Here is a 17999-nt window from a genome sequence, read left to right on the forward strand (position 1 = left end):
GCAAAACGTCAACATCTGTTAGAAACTCGATTTTCGAAATATTTCAATTTTCTTAGCGGGAAGTTAAAAAGAAGAATAATGAAAATATGAAAAAAAAAATTAAAAAACATAAAATTTATTTTAATTCGTCCAGCAAAGCGGACGGGAAACGGCTAGTTACCTTATAAAAAGAGAATTTATGAAATATTAGTATTTTATATTTGTGCAAAATAATTTATTGAAATCTCATATGACGAATTTTAAAATAAAATGCCACGTGTTTTAGTATCGAAGAAATAAATTTTAAAAATTAAATTTATAATTTGTATTAATTTTCGACACTAAATATTTTAATGACACTTAAATTCATTAAAATCCTAACATATCTACTATTTTCTTATCTCGGAAATTTTAAGATTTGTATTGAATATGAACAAGACTTAAAAATTAGTTTGCCAAAGAAATTTTTACTTCTAACGTGTACTTTGTACGCACGCACTTTTTTGTAGATATTGATGTCATCTACAAAACTGTAGTACAGCACTTTGCTCTATTGACAATAGTTTCCGCGGCGTACGAGATTTAGGCCTTTTCATTAGTCTTTTTCACACCTTGGGTTCCACTATCGTAACGGATCGTAACGAAAACGTAATCGTTTTAACGGAGGGTTCTTATAGCTCGCGAGCAGCTCGCAGGTCTGCCATGGTCTCGCATGTCTGCAGGAATGCCTTGGCGAACACTGAGAGTGGAGAGCTGAGGTGTTTTTAGTGGCAGAGGGCTTTGAGTGTAGACCCAGCCCTCAGCCGCGTCAAGCAACATCCAATGGACGGGCATGCGTAAGCGCATTCACCACATTAAAAAATATTCAAATGATGAAAGTATTTTTGCAAATCTTTCCTCTTTATAATATTAGTAAAGATCATACAACCTTTACAACCTATTTTTAATTCTTATAACCCGCCATAACTCTTCTATAGACAAGATGGCGTCGCATCAGTTCTCACAACATACATTGTCTGTTACACGTAAGCAAACTTCAAGTTTGAACGTATTCACAGGTACATCTAATTATCATCATTATAATAAATATTATTTTTAAGAATGCTACGATATCGGCGATTCGAATTCGATTAGAAGATATTTTTTATAACCTATAAGATTTAAAGACAAAGATTTGACTCAAAAGCATAAAATTTCGATATTTTAATTCATACACATTGAGCGATATTTTTCAAATCTGTGGTTTTAATTGAAGAGTGTCGAGTGTCATAGCGGCACTATGTAATCGTAAAACCCCACTGTAATTGGGGGGTAATTTATTTAGCTTTATAAAAGAAAATCAATATCTATCTTAAAAGCTGTTTTACTAAATATATCTCCTGCATTTTCTTTTCGTTTCCGTGCATAGTTCACAATTAATCAGTATCTAAATATATAATTCATCAGTAAAGACTAATTAGAACTTAACTTTTTAAGGAAACAATTTTTTGCCGGATTGAAGTTATGTATATAGTTACCAGTTATAGTTAGGTATATATAATACCAATTCCGGGGAAATAAATACAGATAATACAACTTTTTCTACGGCTGTGATACTTTTTGACATTCAACACCTTTTGTCTTCAGTCACCGTGACCACGCACGCTGTAAAGCACGCGAAACATCGAAAAAATTATGTAAAATAATTGTTAATTTATAATAATACATAACTTCAATCCGATAAAAAGTTGTTTCCTTTAAATGTGTAAAAGTTATGTCAATAAAAGACAAAGAATTAGTCTAGCAATTCAAAGGGGGAACGCTGGCAGTATCTTCGGAACCTTGCCTAAAGGGACTCCTTATAATGATATATTTTAGTTTATGTTAAGTTTAGTTATTTATTTCAATGTATATTATTTTATTATTAGTTTTATGTGTCTATAGTTACTACCAAAGTGTAAATAAAATGTATAATTGTATAAAAGACAATACTATTAAAAAACTATTTTTTGTAAATTTTTCAGTACATAATTCATCAGTTAAGACTAATTAGAAATTAACTCACCATTCAATACTCCTATATCCTTTGACACAACAGTGTATGCTCTTGAATTTATCTTGAAATCCATACTCGAACGGTATCGGCTCCTTTGTAAAGTGCATCCATGATGAATTAGTCGGAAACGTGTTGGTCGAACAGTAACCGGCGTGCGCGCACGATGCGCTTGCGACCAAACCGAAAGCCACAAGCAACAACATTATTGTCACATCCTGCAAATAGAGTTTTTTATTAAACGAAATGTAGTTTTTAATTAGCCCATAAATATCTATTTCTTAGATAGTTTTAGTAACAATTATTCTTATTTTTTATTTACTATATAATATAATGTACCTATATACTTTTACACAATCTTCCAAGACTGATTATTATATATCACGATGTACGGATAAGTTCTACATAAGTTCCAAATTAGCTATTTATTACTTATTGGTAGGATAAACACTATTGTTGCGATCACGACTGTCAGATAGCGCTATTCGTCACATAAAGTCCATCATAAGCTGTTATGAGTCCGATGAATGTCAAATAGCAAAATTATTTATCTTCCAAATAGTTTATGTGTTGCATAGCTATTGGGTACTTTATCCATACACTGGATTACACTGTTAATTTTTACTACAATTTTTATTATTACATTATTTTATTTTAATGCGTGTGAGGCGCAAAGCAAGTGTTGTAGTCTCTGGCAGATTGACCAGCGCTGTGGAACACGTCTGCTCCACAGCATAATGCCAGGGCTAGTTACAACCACAACACACACACATTACATACTTAAAATGTACCTTATTCAATTTTTTTTTTTTGTCTTTCCATAATTTTTTGTTATATTTCTTTTTTGATTATTAATATTATTATTTTGTATTGCTGTGTGTGTGTTTCGTTTCTAATAAATGTTATGTCTATATCTAAGCTTTTCGAGCTATACGGATGGTCCGTACGGTCAATTACCGCGTTAAGTAGTGCATGGCCGCGGACCGTTCATCCGGTCGAGGAGCCTACACCGAGCGCGTCCGTGTATTTTCCGGAATGAAAACTTTTTAGGTTTTTCTGTGATTTTCCTCTATATAAACCTCAGAGTTCAAGTTATAAGTTCTTAACTAACAAATAAAAAATAAGGGATGATCGTAGAGGGTCGAACATTAAGGGTTGTATGTATTTATGTATGCTGTATCATAAAAAATCTAAACAAAAAAATTGTCTGAAAATAAAAATATTTTTTTGGGGTGGACACCCCTTATCACTTAAGGGTTTGAAAGATAGATAGTAGCCGATTCTCAGACTTACTGAATATGCATAATAAATTTCATAAGAATCGGTCGATCGGTTTCGGAGGAGTATGTGAACGAACATTATGACACGAGAATTTTATATATATGAGATAGTCGCGTACTAGAAAATACCCTTACATCTCGGTTTGTATAATCTTAATTTATAAATTTATAACTTTGTGTACGCGATTTCATTCCTTCGGTTTTCCCCTATATAATGCGGGGATTTCACAAGTTATATTTCTGATGATTAGTTGATGACAAGTTAAACATGAATAATTTGTACATAACGCGTTATATGGGGTCATACAATGCGAGAATACTCCTACAACGCGTTTCCTATAACGCGGAACCAATCTACCATGTTATAGGAGGAATGTGCACGATTACGTTATAAGCTAAAAATAAAATAAATAAATCAGTGGCGCTACAACCTCTTTAGGTCTTGGCCTCAGATTTCTGAATCTGTTTCTTTTCTCAATCTAATAGGCAAGTAGGTGATCAGCCTCCAGTGCCTGACACACGCCGTCGACTTTTTGGGTCTAAGTCTAAGACATGTCGGTTTCCTCACGATGTGAAAACAAACGTTCGAGCAAATTTTAAATGCGCACATAGAAAGAAAGTCCATTGGTCAAGCCGGGGACCGAAGCTACGACTTCAGGTATGAGAGTCGCACGCTGAAGCCACTAGGCCAACACTGCTCTAATATCTTAATATAATATAAATTACGTGTCACGTTGTTTGTCCGCTATGGACTCCAACTACCGAACCGATATCAATCAAATTTGCATACGAAATGAAACGTGTGCAGTTTGAAATTAAAAGAATAGCTTATCTCTAAATTTATACCCGCAATATTATTTTATTGCAAATATTTGTTTATTATTTAATACAATTCTAACAGATGGCGCTGTGTTAAATTTACCAACGTTCACTATCTACCTTTCACATAAGTTCTACCGTTTCCCTTGAATAGTTTACTACTATGTAATATGTATATAACAAAAACCATAGCCACAGCAACGCTTGGCCGGTCTGCTAGTATAAGCTAGCCTTACGAATATTATTTTAGTATATTACATGTAAACAAGTTGTTATATTCTTGATGACAAATAAATACCTTACACAATGCGAGGGAATTAATGGGTTTTTAACTTGAACAATCATCCTTCGTAATCCAGTGTAATTAGCGGTACTGAGTATGAGCAGGTATATTTCGCTACAGTAACAATACTGGTTCGTACTTGCATTACCGGTTCTGCCTTTGTCTCAATTATTGTACTGTAATGTAAAAACGTAAAGTTTGGCAACAAAAGCCAAAAAGGGAATTGTAATTTTACGATAGTTTTTATACACGAAAACGAATATCTATCAGTAGTCGTAGAGCTTGAGTAGTCAAAAATCGGATTTATTAAAAAAAACATTGTTAAGTGCCTATCTGATAACTGATCCGCATTGTTAAAAAAACTGGTAAAATCTAAACCATAATTGTTATGTATTTTAGAATAGATAGTAACATATTCTGTAGATATAGATTATATGATGTGGTGAACTTTAATATATATAGGTATATATATATAAATAAATATAGCATATACGAGCTAGGTCTGGATATATATTGCTCCCCATACACTTTATAATCGATTTTCTATTTCGAATGTAATTTTAATTGTTTTCTTTAATTTGTATTATCTTTGTATGTCATTTTTGCCTATAAGTCCTTGTTATATTAAAAATTGTATATTGTGGTTCTTTCACCAATGTATCAGAGAGCCGAGCGTTGGCAAGCTTTTATCAATAAAAAAATGTCCGTGCGTACAAAGTACACTTGTCAGAAGTGAAACTTCTTTAGCAAACAAATTTTTAAGTCTTCTTCATATTTATACAAATCTAAAGCTTTAAATTTTCGAGACTTAGAGGGAGGGAAAAGGAAGATATGTTAGGAATTTAATTGTTATCTTTTTATTTTTGTTAAAATTTATTTCTTCGATAGTAAAAACACGTGGCATTCTAATTTACAATTTGTCAGTTGAGATTTCAATAAATTATTCTGCAAAAATATAAAATAATAGTATTTCATAAATTCTCTTCACGAAATCTTAATTTTAAAAATATAATTTCAATAAGGTGATTCGCCCCTCTCACTCTCTCTCAATCGCTCTCTCCCTTTTCTTCGACAAAAACGCTGCACATCTTCGTGACGCTAATTTTATTATTCCGTAAAAATTGTATCTTCATGCGCCTAAAGAAGTTTCACTTAAAAAAAATTGAATTATAAATTGCCATAGACCAATTCAAAATCGTAGATTATATTTATTACTATGATATCGATTTATTTTAACCATTTCTTCCGTAATAGGCCACTTTCAACATGTCGATAGAGTCGTTACAGTTACCTTAGAACTCGCTTACGAAATCTTGTAAATGAATCGCTAAGGTAAGGGGGAGGTTGGGGGAGGTTGGGGTAGGTTGGTGGGAGGTTGGAGGCCAGTCTCTGGAGAGGGCATCAGCGCCCAGCGGAGATGAGTCCGCTAGTCCCCGGCAAGCTGGAGAGATCACCTGATCTCAAAGGTGAGGCTGGGGGACCTTTGCTTTGTGCGGGGGGTGACTGGGGAGGGGGTCCATTTCGTTGCGATGCTACGCACTTGTTACTGGGCCTCGGCTGCTCTCGACTCTTTCTTTCGGGAAATATGCGAGATGCGGTGCACTGAAGCTAGTTGAGTTTTGGAATCAGCTGCTGCGTTGCAGCGTGGTAAGGTGATGGATACATCACGGCACTCAGTGGTTGTGGTGGAACTGTGGCGCGGTGGGCCGTGACGGCGATGTGTCGTCGTCGGTCAGGGGTCTCGACCCCCCGCCGGGCAAACTGGTACTTCGTGCAATTGTCGTGGACATGTCTCGCGGATTGTACCTTGCCAGTGGGCTTGCCTTAACCGGCCGGTCCGAGTGGAAGGAAAACCACAATAAAAAACCCTGAATGTGCACGCGTTGTGGCGCCCTTTGAGGCCTCGCGTGACGCTGCACCCCCGCTCTTCCGAAGGGTAAGCGGGTCGTTCGATCAGTAAAGTCGAGCTTCTAGCGGCCAACCCTTGGATAATTCCCGACCTCCAAGCGGTATTAGGGTTACTCGGGTGCAGGGGCCTCCGCCCGGGTGGACGTTTTATATCCCCCATGTACCTAAACCAAATATGGAAAATAATCAAAACAAAACCAACTTAGAAGTAGAAGGAGATGGAGATGTTACGGAGAAGAGGTGGAGTAAAGAGGAAAAGCAGGAAAGTATAGAGAAGACGAGAAAGCTGCGAGTTGTTCTGGATCGACTGCCGATCCCAGACACATCTACAGCAATTGAGGAAAGCGCAACCGCGCGGATATCTGAGCCGGATGTCGAGTCGATGGTTAGTGTGTCGTCCACGCCATCGGCGAGCCGAGTCGGGTCACTGGACCGGGAGTCATTTGGCCGTTTCTGGAGCTGCAGATCAGCTCCCAAGAGAGGTAGAGAAGAGAGTGAGGGTAGTTCCACAGACACTCCCGGCTCCAAGGACCGGAAAAAGAAAGGACGAGTCAAGCCACCCACAACGGGAGAATACGTCGGCCTCGCTGCTGAAGAAGCCTACCGTAAGGCGCAGCGAGAAGAGAAGAGAACACGCGCTGAGGCCGAGATTCTGGACTCAGTTGCGCAGGCTCGCAAGACCCGATCGACATTGTCGCTATCGGAGAATGAAGAGTGTACCCTCTATGGAGGAGACAGATCGGACACGACAGCCACCGTCTTAAAACGGATGGAGGCCAGTCTCGAAGTGGTAACAAAAGTTGCCACTAAATCGAGCAACCTAAAAGGCGGCTTCGTTCAAGCCCTCAAACAAGCTGTACTTGACATAAGAAAGGATGCAGCTGCGCTCGCACAGAAAACGATTTCAGAAGAGACGCGTGCGCTACGCGCGGACAATGAGCGCCTCCATCGTGAAATAGAGGAGCTCAAGAAGCGAATGGAGACGCAGATGCCGGGCCTCGAAGAGATGGAAGCCCGTATCTACCGAAATCTCGGGGAAAGGCTCAATGCACGCCTTGAGGACCTGGAGCCAAGGCTCAATCCCGCGCAACGAGTCCGTCCCCCGCTCGCGGCAGATATAGCCACAAAAGGCAGAGTCGAAGCAGTTGCTTCAATCCCAGCTACTGCCCGACAGGCCTCAGAAATGAAGAAAAATAGGAAGAAGAAGAAAGCCAAAGCATCTGGCGAGAGCAGTAAGAGTGTGCCCATACCAGAAGTGCCCTCTACGTCCGCCACCGTTGCGCTCCCTACAAACCTAGGCGTTAAGAGCCGAGATGGCGAGAGCGCATGGGTTGTAGTTGGCAAACGAGGTAAGGATGTCAATGACCTGCCGACTTCGCCGAGAGTGCGCCAGGCACGCGCTAGTTCGAAGACTAGCCCGAAGAAGAAGGCTTCACCAAAGCTCCGGGTGACACGTTCTGCAGCCGTGAGCATTACATTAGCAAAAGAGGCCGAGCAGAAGGGGCTCACCTACGCCGACATTATAAAGGAAGCGAGGCAGAAGATCGACCTCAACGGCCTCGGCTTAGAGGCGGTCAAGTTCCGCCGTGGAGTGACCGGGGCCGCCATACTACTAATTCCCGGTACTGGGAAGGACGGCGTCGCAAACTCTCTCGCGGACAAATTAAAGGAGGTACTGCCCGCAGAAAGCGTAAAAGTGGCTAGACCTCAAAAAGTTACGAGCGTCCGCATATCCGGACTAGATGACTCAGTCACAGCCGAGGAAATCTGTCTTGCGGTATCGGCAAAAGGAGAGTGCCCCACAGATCAAATTCGGGTGAGTGGAGTCCGCCCGGACAGAAGTGGGCTCTCCGCGGCGTGGGTGACGTGCCCGATCACAGCTGCAAAGAAGCTGACCGAAGGAAGGTTGCTCGTCGGATGGGTGGCGGCGCGTGTTGCCGTCCATATGCCCAGAGAGCTACGCTGCTACAGGTGCCTGGAGAAGGGACACGTAGCGGTCCGATGCACGGCGGAAGACCGCAGCCTACAGTGCTACAGATGCGGAATAGCCGGCCATAAAGCGGCAGAATGCACGGGAAAGGTCCAGTGCACTATTTGTGTGGCATCCGGTAGGAAGGCCGATCATCGTTTGGGAGGTCTCTCATGCTCGGCCCCCAAAAAGAGGATGCCTAGGAGAGTGCCCTCATCGAAGGCACCCCATCCCAACCCGAGCGGGGATAACAGTATGGAGACGGACGGGGCTGTAGTCAACTGATATGGTCTTTAATTTCCTACAGGCGAACATTAACCACTGCGCCGCCGCTCAGAATTTGCTGGTTCAGAGCGTGGCGGAGTGGTCCATAGACGTAGGCGTCATTAGCGAACCGTACGCAGCACCTGATCGCCCAAATTGGGTCTCGGATCGCTGTGGTCTGGTCTCTATCGTTGCTGCCAGCAATTCAGAGTGCCACCTCAGGAACGTTTCGAAAGGAGACGGCTGGGTAGCAGCCAACTTGGGCCAGCAGAAAGTTGTAGCGGTTTATTTCTCTCCAAATAAACCAATCAGTGAATTCGAGTCCTTCCTGGCTAGCATGGATAGTATTGTAAGGCAAGGCGCGCCTGGCGGGGTCTTGGTTGCCGGAGACCTGAACGCGAAGTCTGCGGCGTGGGGTTCCCCAGTTAGAAATTGCCGCGGGGACGTGCTAGTAGAATGGTTGGCATCCTGCAACCTCGTCGTACTGAATGTCGGCTCGGAATGGACGTGTTGCAGAGAATCGGGAGCTTCAGTGGTGGATGTGACCTTTGCCACCCCCGCCCTTGCGTGTCGTGTACGGGATTGGAGAGTGGAGACGGGGGTGGAAACGCTCTCCGACCATCGATATATACGTTTCAGCGTTCACCCCCCCTCGTCGTCGGTGCCTCCCGTCCGGGAGGGAGCTCCGCGTGAGATAGGCCCTAGATGGGCTTTAAAAGCTTTAAACAGAGAAGACTTGGTGGTAGCAACTGTGGTGAGCTCCTGGTGTCCTGCCGCTGGAGCTCGGAGTATTGACGAGAAAGTGATCTCGCTGGAAGGGGCTTGGAAAGAGATATCGGATGCCTCGATGCCTAGATCTCAGCGTCCTACTGTTCGAAAGTATGTTTATTGGTGGAGCGCAGGTCTGAGCAGACTCCGCAAGGCATGCACTGAGGCGCGAAGACGCCTGCGAAGGTACAGAAGGAGAAGTGGAGCCATTCTCGGTGGCGACGAAGAAGCGAGGCTTCGTGCAGACTTGCAGCAAGCGAAGAGGACACTGAAGAAGGAGATCAGTGAGGCCAAGGAGCGGGCTTGGGAGGAATTCCTGTCCATTCTGGACCTCGACCCCTGGGGCCGGCCGTATAAGACGGTTATGGCAAAAATGCGTCCATGGACCCCGCCAATCACCGAGGGAATGGAGCCGTCTCTCCTGGCTAAGGTCGTAGAAACGCTTTTCCCACCGGCATCGGCAATGTCGGATACAATGAGACCCTATGCTACCAGAGACATAGAGGAGGAGGACGACGAAGCGTCGGAGGTTACAGAGGAGGAGCTGGTTGCTGCGGCGGAACGAGCTGCGCTCAAAAAGACGGCGCCAGGCCCGGACGGGGTACACGGAAAGGTCTTGGCTCTCTCCCTCCGCCACGGGCTTCTGGAAAGGTTCCGATCTCTTTTGACTGACTGTATAAAAAGAGGGTCCTTTCCACAAATATGGAAAGATGGACGCTTGGTCCTCTTAAGGAAAATCGACAAACCGGCCGACTCGCCCTCAGGCTACAGGCCGATCGTACTCTTGAACGAGGCGGGCAAAATTTTCGAGCGCATAATTTCCGTGCGCATAGGGCGCCACCTGACATCGGTTGGACCCGATCTGTCGGACTGTCAATTTGGCTTCCGGTCGAGAAGGTCCACCATGGACGCCATTGCCCGCCTCCGAGAAATCACGGAAGAAATAACATTAAAAGGTGGCGTTGCGATCGCGGTGTCGCTCGACATCGCCAACGCGTTCAATACCATACCTTGGGAGGCGATCACTAATGGTCTCCGATACCATGGGGTGCCCATTTATTTGAGGACACTGGTCGCCGAGTACCTGCAAGGAAGGAAAATCATATATCCCGGTAGGGATGGCTGGAGGAGACATCAGGTGCGATGCGGTGTTCCACAGGGGTCGGTGTTAGGGCCACTGTTGTGGAACATCGGATATGACAGGGTCTTGAGGGGGGTGCTGATTCGTGGTGTGCAAGTTTTATGCTACGCGGACGACACACTCGTCGTGGCTTCCGGCGACTCTTTTAGGGAGGCTTCCCTCAGAGCGACAGCAGGCGTTGCGCAGATAGTGGGTCGCATTCGTAGTTTGGGCTTGCGTGTCGCCCTTAAAAAATCAGAGGCCATTGCCTTCTACGGCCCCCGGAGATCTCGCCCCCCGGACGCCCAAATCGTCGTTGGAGGGGTCCCGATTGATATAGGAATGCGGCTTAAATACCTGGGCCTATTGCTTGACCCCAAATGGTCGTTCAAGAATCATTTCATAGAATTGACGCCGAAACTGGAAGCGACAGCCATGGCGCTGAGTCGCATCATGCCCAACATTGGCGGGCCGCGTGAATCGTGCCGAAAGTTATTCGCCGGTATCGTCAGAGCGAAAGCCCTATACGGCTGCCCAATATGGGCGAATGCAACGGGCCTTAACACGCAGAATAAGGCGCTGATCAGACGGACGCAACGCACGATTTCATTGCGTGTGGCAAGAGCATACCGCACCGTTTCCTTTGACGCAGTTTGTGTGATAGCAGGAACATGCCCTTGGTACCACGATGCGGTAGCACTAGCCGATGTTTACTGGAGGAGAAACCACTGGCGGGGGCGCGGAGAAGAGCCGCCCTTCGAGGTAACTAAGCAGTGGCGAACTGAATCGCACGAAGTCGCGATACGAAACTGGAGTGCCGATCTGACAAATGCAAGCGCGGGCCTGTGGACCCTCGAGGCCATACGGCCCGTCCTCAAAGAATGGCTTGACAGACGATGGGGGTCACTGAGATACCACCTGATCCAGCTACTAACTGGACACGGATGCTTTGGCAAATACCTTTGCCAGGTGGCTCGCCGAGAGGCAAACCCCCTTTGCCACCACTGCGGGTGTCAAAATGACACGCCGCAGCATACTCTGGAGGAGTGTCCAGCGTGGGAGTCCGAGAGGAGCGCTCTGCTCTCCTCAATAAATGTGACCGACTTGACACTCCCAAATTTAGTGTCCGTCATGGTAAGGGATAGACGAGCCTGGCAGGCGGTCGAAGCCTTCGCCGAGGCTGTCCTGCAGGCGAAAGAAACCAGCGAGCGAGCCCGGGAGGCTGACCCTACGGCGCCGCCTTTAAGGAAGAAACGTACCGCGCGTAGCCGTCGCGACTTTCTGCGTCGCTGACGTCATACAGAGATATATAGGGCTTTTTATTAGGAGTGCTGCGCGCTAATTGGCGCCACGCAGCATGCGCAAGCTGGAAAGTGGGTTCAGGCCTGAAAAGGCTATTACCACGACCCAGCTACAGACACGCTACGGATTGGGCCCTGGTGGTTTTAGTGGGTATGGGGTCATCGCTTTTTATGACCTTGACCCCCACACTCCCCGCGCCACTCACACTTTGCCCAGGCGCGGGGGCCCGTAAGCGGGTTTCCCCAGGTAAAAAAAAAAAAAAAAAAAAAAAAAAAAAAAAAAAAAAAAAAAAGGTTGGTGGGAGGTTGGCGGGAGGTTGGAGGTAGGGGGAGGAAAGTGCTAGCATTGAATTCCCTCACACCTTATGAAAGGAAGCGTAAGTCAATTTGTAATAGCATGAATGCGAACTGCGAAAAAGATATATCTTTTCTTAAATATTTCTATAACTTCAATACAGTACGCCAAAAATTGGAAGAAATTTCTATGAATATCTCGGTTCAAATTCAATTACAATGAGAAAATTTCACCATGCCTCCTGCTGATAGAGGACAAATCTTTGTTTTTAATGTATGTTATTATTATTTATTACTTAAGATGTCATGTGGAACATAGTGTAATGGTTGCAGCTCCTTACAAACGTTGTGTAAAACAAAAAACTTGGCGATTAAAAACAGAGGCGGAGAGTTTATTGCCAGTTCTTCTCTTCCGTTCTACGCCCTTGATTTGAGAACTGGCAGTAAATGTAAAATTAGAAGCATTTAATGTACATATTTCGTTTTTGACGTTCATAAGTGTACATTGTGCTACCTACCTACTTACCTACATTTACATCGTTAATTATTATCTAAAAAAATGTTTTTTTTTTCGTTTTGTTTTATTTTTCCATACACCAAAGAAGTATAACTTCTAATAGTATAAGATCCCGTTATACAACGACCTTCACCGAGATGCTTATTTAATGAAACGTATTTTATATTTAATTTAATGTGTCAATAAATATAATCCATATGGGTTGCCTAGCAAATATCAGTCCAGTGTATGTTTAATTAATATTAAAAAAAAAAATTATAATTTGCATGTAGTATTTTTTTTTAATTTATTTCAATCAATATTTTTAATCAGGGTAGTATTATATATGTATCACTATAACTTTCTTTTTTACTTTAGTGTCACATAAAAAATATACACATAAATAATTAATTGATTAAAAACAACCTAACGTTTGCATATTCTATGGGCTTCATACTTTCGATTGGTATAGAATTTATCTAATAATCATACCGGTGAAATGTTTAAAAAAATATTTTTTTTAAATATTAATTAAACATACTCTAAGACTGAAATTTGCTAGGCAACCCATATGGATTATATTTATTGACATGTCAAATTAAATATAAAATACGTTTCATTAAATAAGCATCTCAGTGAAGGTCGTTGTATATCGGGATCTTAGACCATAACGCATGTACATAAGTACACACACTCTTTTTTTTAATTAAACTTTCATGACTAATTTTAAGGCGCTATTCAAAGAAGCTAATCCAATCCATGCAACACCATCATAGACCTCCAAATGACTGGCTTAGAGATTTGCTATCTGTAGCTTTTAGTAGTCATGATGAATATAGGTGGAAACAACGACCACACCTAATGACTTATTCCGCGAAGTGTGGTTTTTGATACTTGGAAACATAATTACATATAAATGTTATTACACGCTTTATATTAGCTTCACCTGTATACGTATGTAACCGACTCCTTCGGACTCGATTTTGACCCACTTTAAACGGACAGATTTAATTCAAACTTTGTACACTTATAAAGAATCAGCGACAATATAATAATTTCATAGGTTTTATCTCGAAAAAACAATGAATTTTTTTTTAAGTCCACAAAGCAATACGATTAAATTGAGACAACACGTATTGCTGCTAGGACTAAAAAGTGGAAAATAAATATAGTTTAAAAAAACTATAAAACACGCTTTTAAAGCACATCAAACTAAAAAGTGAAAAATAATTCCTAATTTAGGCTGAAAATCTCTCTGTGCCATATTTTTCGTCTATCGAGCAACCCACGCTTTTTCACAATAATACCAGTATTTTTTGTTCATTACCACTTCAGCCTAAATTAGGAATTATTTTTCACTTTTTAGTTTGATGTGCTTTAAAAGCGTGTTTTATAGTTTTTTTTAACTATATTTATTTTCAATATAACGGACCACTATCATTCCAGGACATTTTTGTAAGCAACAAAATATTTCAGCATAACCTTTAGCACGCATAACATCCGGTTGGATATTTTATTTTAACGACATCGAATTAACCTAATTGGCGGCCATGTTTTACATATCTTTAAATTACTTTTTGGTTTGTAATTCGATCCATTCTTTAGATCCAGATAAGAACTCTGATATTTTGCATCAAATTATGCATTTAATATGTTTTTTACTACCTTTAGAGAGGGTTTTGGCATGCCGCTGAGTCAACTTTGTTTAATTTAAATTTAAAATGAATATCTCTTTTAAATGAGTGGCTTCAGCATGCGACTCTTATCACTGAGTTCGTAGGTTCGATCCCTGGCTGTGCACCAATGGACTTTGTGTGCATTTAACATTTGCTCGAACGCTGAAGGAAATATCGTGATGAAACCGGCTTGCCTTAGGCCCAAAAAGTCGACGGCATAGTATTATATTGTATTTTCGTAGCGAGTAACGTGCCTTGAACGCAAAACGACTCCTCCAACCACACAAAAGCTGGTTCGGCTAGCCAAAATCTATATCAAACACTAAAATCAGTTACGCGTCAGGGGGACGTTGATACAAGCTGTTCAACAAGGAGTACACTTGTATATGTGATTTCTGCAATTACAGCCGGCATATCTGGCGGTAATTTGCCGCGAGCTACACTGATCGGTTTCCGAGAAAAGCAGTTGCAAGAGCGGTACGATGCAGTTGGGACGATTAAAGCACTAATTACCGAGCACGGTGCCGACTGGCAACGCAAAAAACTTGCTGCCAAGTTTCTACGCAATGCAACAACTTGTTTGCTACAGTACTTACATGTTCTGTCTGATAAATTATTTCGTTCACTTGAAGAAATTATTGTATAATGCTGCAGCTTCTCATGATTGGTACTTTATTCTTTAAAATACTATCTTTGATACTAGTAATAGTTTGAGATTGTTGAAACAGATACACATACTGAATACACTTTCCTTGAATATGTTATAAAATATACAATAATATGTAACTAAACCGCATGGTCAAATTTTGACCTTCATTTGACTCTAGTGTTGTTAAAAAATATTGGTTAAAACATATTAATATAACGTAGAACAATGGCACTATTTACTCTCATATCAACATTTACAGCATTTGTAGAGAGTTTCTCCCTTCATTACACACTGACGTAAAATCATCATCATAGAATTAATTCATTACACAACACATGGAGTGTGAGAGTCGTCATCGGCAACACTAAGTTATGGTCCCGGCCATCAATGAAATATATCTATGTATGCAATAAACAGTGCTTGATATTGCTATATCTATCTAGAGTAGGAAATATTCACAAACATGCCTGTAGTGTTGTAGGTAATATAGTATTTTTTTATTTGTTGCTTGGTTGCAAATTTTACCATATGACTCAACAAAGAAGTGTAAGTTACATTTGTTGAAGTTTGTGATTCTTATTGAATGATTCTACATACTATATTCATAAATATAAAATAAGCAATAAATACTTCTTTCACTTCTTCAAGCAAGGAAGTAAAAAGAAGTTGCCCTGTCTTTTCATTACTCTATTTACAAGCCAGATATTATAATAATAAAGTTTAAAATGAAAATGTCAAATGATTTTAATTTTAGCTGAATGAGTCAAACTGTGAACTTGTACAAGTTTATAATTTCTAGATTTAAAATACTTAAAAACAATAGGAGTTTTAAAGAACATGTCACATATTTATATTGACAATAATACTTTCTTATATGTATATTTCAATACAGAAAGCACTGATTTGTAAAATATTAATTTATTATTATTAATTTAATACCATGTGGGTCTTTCCATATTTATGTATATTAGTTACAACATAGAGAACTAAGGAAGAAAAATCTTTAAAAACTTAATATACTGAAATTTTACTCGAGATTTTTATTTAAATTTTTTATTAGAAAAACATTGCTATTTCTCTGTAAATACTTAAACATATTTTGAAATCTTAGCCTTAAGGCACATGGCTTTTTGACCTTTATAAGACTTTATAGGTAAATATGAAGTATGTATGTACATTTTCTAAGAAAAAGGAAAGTAGAGTTGATTACTCACCAAAGTATACAGCGGTAAAATCCGAATTACCAAGAATTCAGTAAATATATTATACACTTGAAAATATATCTACGACACAGTTTATACACTACACATATTGAATTCTTCGAAATGTTTTAGTTCATTTACGTTGACTGTTGTTTTAATAAACGTGCAATCCTCAAATTAATGTAAAATAACTTCAGAGTAGAAAACTCATACACTCCTCGCACCACCGACAAAACGCAACTGTGAAAAATTAAATTGTCACAGAAAATGTGAAACGAATGTTACCGGTCAAACAGTACTGTCACTGTCAAGTTAACAGATGCCGGAGATCCTGCGCACAGAACATTGCTGTTCTCGATTTTAGCTATCGACAAAATTACAATTCATTATTCGTATAAATCTTTAGGATTAACTTTAATTATAACGAAATAAATAATGTATTATTATTATTTATTATGGGACTATATTTATTCCTATTATTTATTATGATGAAGAAAATTTGAAGTTCCTCCAAATGCAATTTAATACGCAAATTTGAGAACGAATATCCAATATTTTAAAATAAAAATGGGAATCTAAAAATGAATGGCATGTTAAATTTTGGTCTTCGTTCAACGCTTTATTGGTGCAACTACTTATGATCCATCCCTTTGTAGAAGACGTTATCAGCCGCCATTTCACTTCAGCCTCAATTGTAAAATTTGAAGTACTACTTTTCAAACTGGTCTTAGTTTGAAAAGTTTGTATTGCTAATCTTTTTTTGCATGTGTGATGAAAAACTTTAAGATTAGGTTAGGTTAGGCCCACTGGTGTTAGTTGGTCTCGCAGTAGCGCATCAGACGCTCTTGATGGGGACACGGATTAAGGAGAACTGTTACCGTGCCTCCCGTGCATAGCGAGCAGATGGGGCTGGGCTTGGGATTTAGTGGGAAGGGGTCCATTGCACCTCACGGAACTGAACCCCACACTCCCCTGAACCCTCCACTCCACTGACCCCGCGTAACTTTTGTTGCCCTGGGGGTTTATAAATTGATTTGCCAATATTAAATAAAGAAAAAAATAGTAATAAAAAAATGTGTGCGTGTACTAGGTGTACACACGTAAGAAGTGAAACTTCTTTATGACCTTATTTTTCGGAAAATGATCTACTATATCCAACTTAACGAAATTGGTTAAATAAAGTTTAACAAAAGGCTTTTATTATCATAGACATGAATACAAATACAATTATTTCATTTTACCTTATTACTACTAAGATTATTACAGAATTTCATTAATTGTAATAGAATTATAACTATCATTGTTATCGTTATTATATATTTTTGTTATTAATGGCTTCGAATCTCTTCGGATCAACCGTGGTAGGGACAAGAAAAAGATGGCGCGTAACCGAAAAACGTGACGATTTGCTACAAAATTTCTCCCATACGTCGATAAAAAATTCATACTAACGCCGATAAAGAAGTTTGACTTCAAAAAGCAACATGGCGCGTAACCGAAAAACGTGACGATTTGCTACAAAATTTCTCCCATACGTCAATAAAGAACTTTCATTCCAACGCCGATAAATAATAATAATAATAATAATAATAATAATAATAATAATCTTTATTGACATATTTGTAATTACAGAAATCCTATGAAGACTCTGACACCTAAACTAGGCTTTAGTGCCTGTATCTCAGGAGTCAGTGGCTTCTCCCAATATAATTCGTAACAAGTGTCAAGAGAGCTTATTCAAAATTTTACAAGACAATACTTTTTATAGACATTTGTAAATTCCAGATATTACATCTAATTATCTTCTTACACATAATATACTTAAACAAAAATAACATATATTAAAAAAAATAAAAAAAAAAAAAATGTTTCAGTATAAATTACAATGAATATAATAGGTAATAAAATAGGTACATACACATAAAATACTAAAATACATAAATATACATAATACATAAA

At 40.3% G+C, this 17999-nt stretch overlaps 1 protein-coding gene across 1 annotated transcript in view; it reads right to left on the reverse strand.

Annotated features, from left to right (window-relative positions):
- Positions 1-16290, reverse strand: part of LOC125061686 — a 68995-nt gene extending 52705 nt beyond the window's left edge. The window contains exons 1-2 of the mRNA XM_047667223.1: positions 16053-16290; positions 2024-2229 (exon numbers count right to left, since the gene is read on the reverse strand). Of these exons, the coding sequence (XP_047523179.1) occupies positions 2024-2217 (194 nt within the window). The 5' untranslated portion in view covers positions 2218-2229; positions 16053-16290. The remainder of the gene's footprint in view (positions 1-2023; positions 2230-16052) is intronic.
- Positions 16291-17999: the final 1709 nt, after the last annotated feature.

Source organism: Pieris napi, chromosome 24, assembly GCF_905475465.1.
Source record: "Pieris napi chromosome 24, ilPieNapi1.2, whole genome shotgun sequence".
NCBI classification, from domain to species: domain Eukaryota; kingdom Metazoa; phylum Arthropoda; class Insecta; order Lepidoptera; family Pieridae; genus Pieris; species Pieris napi.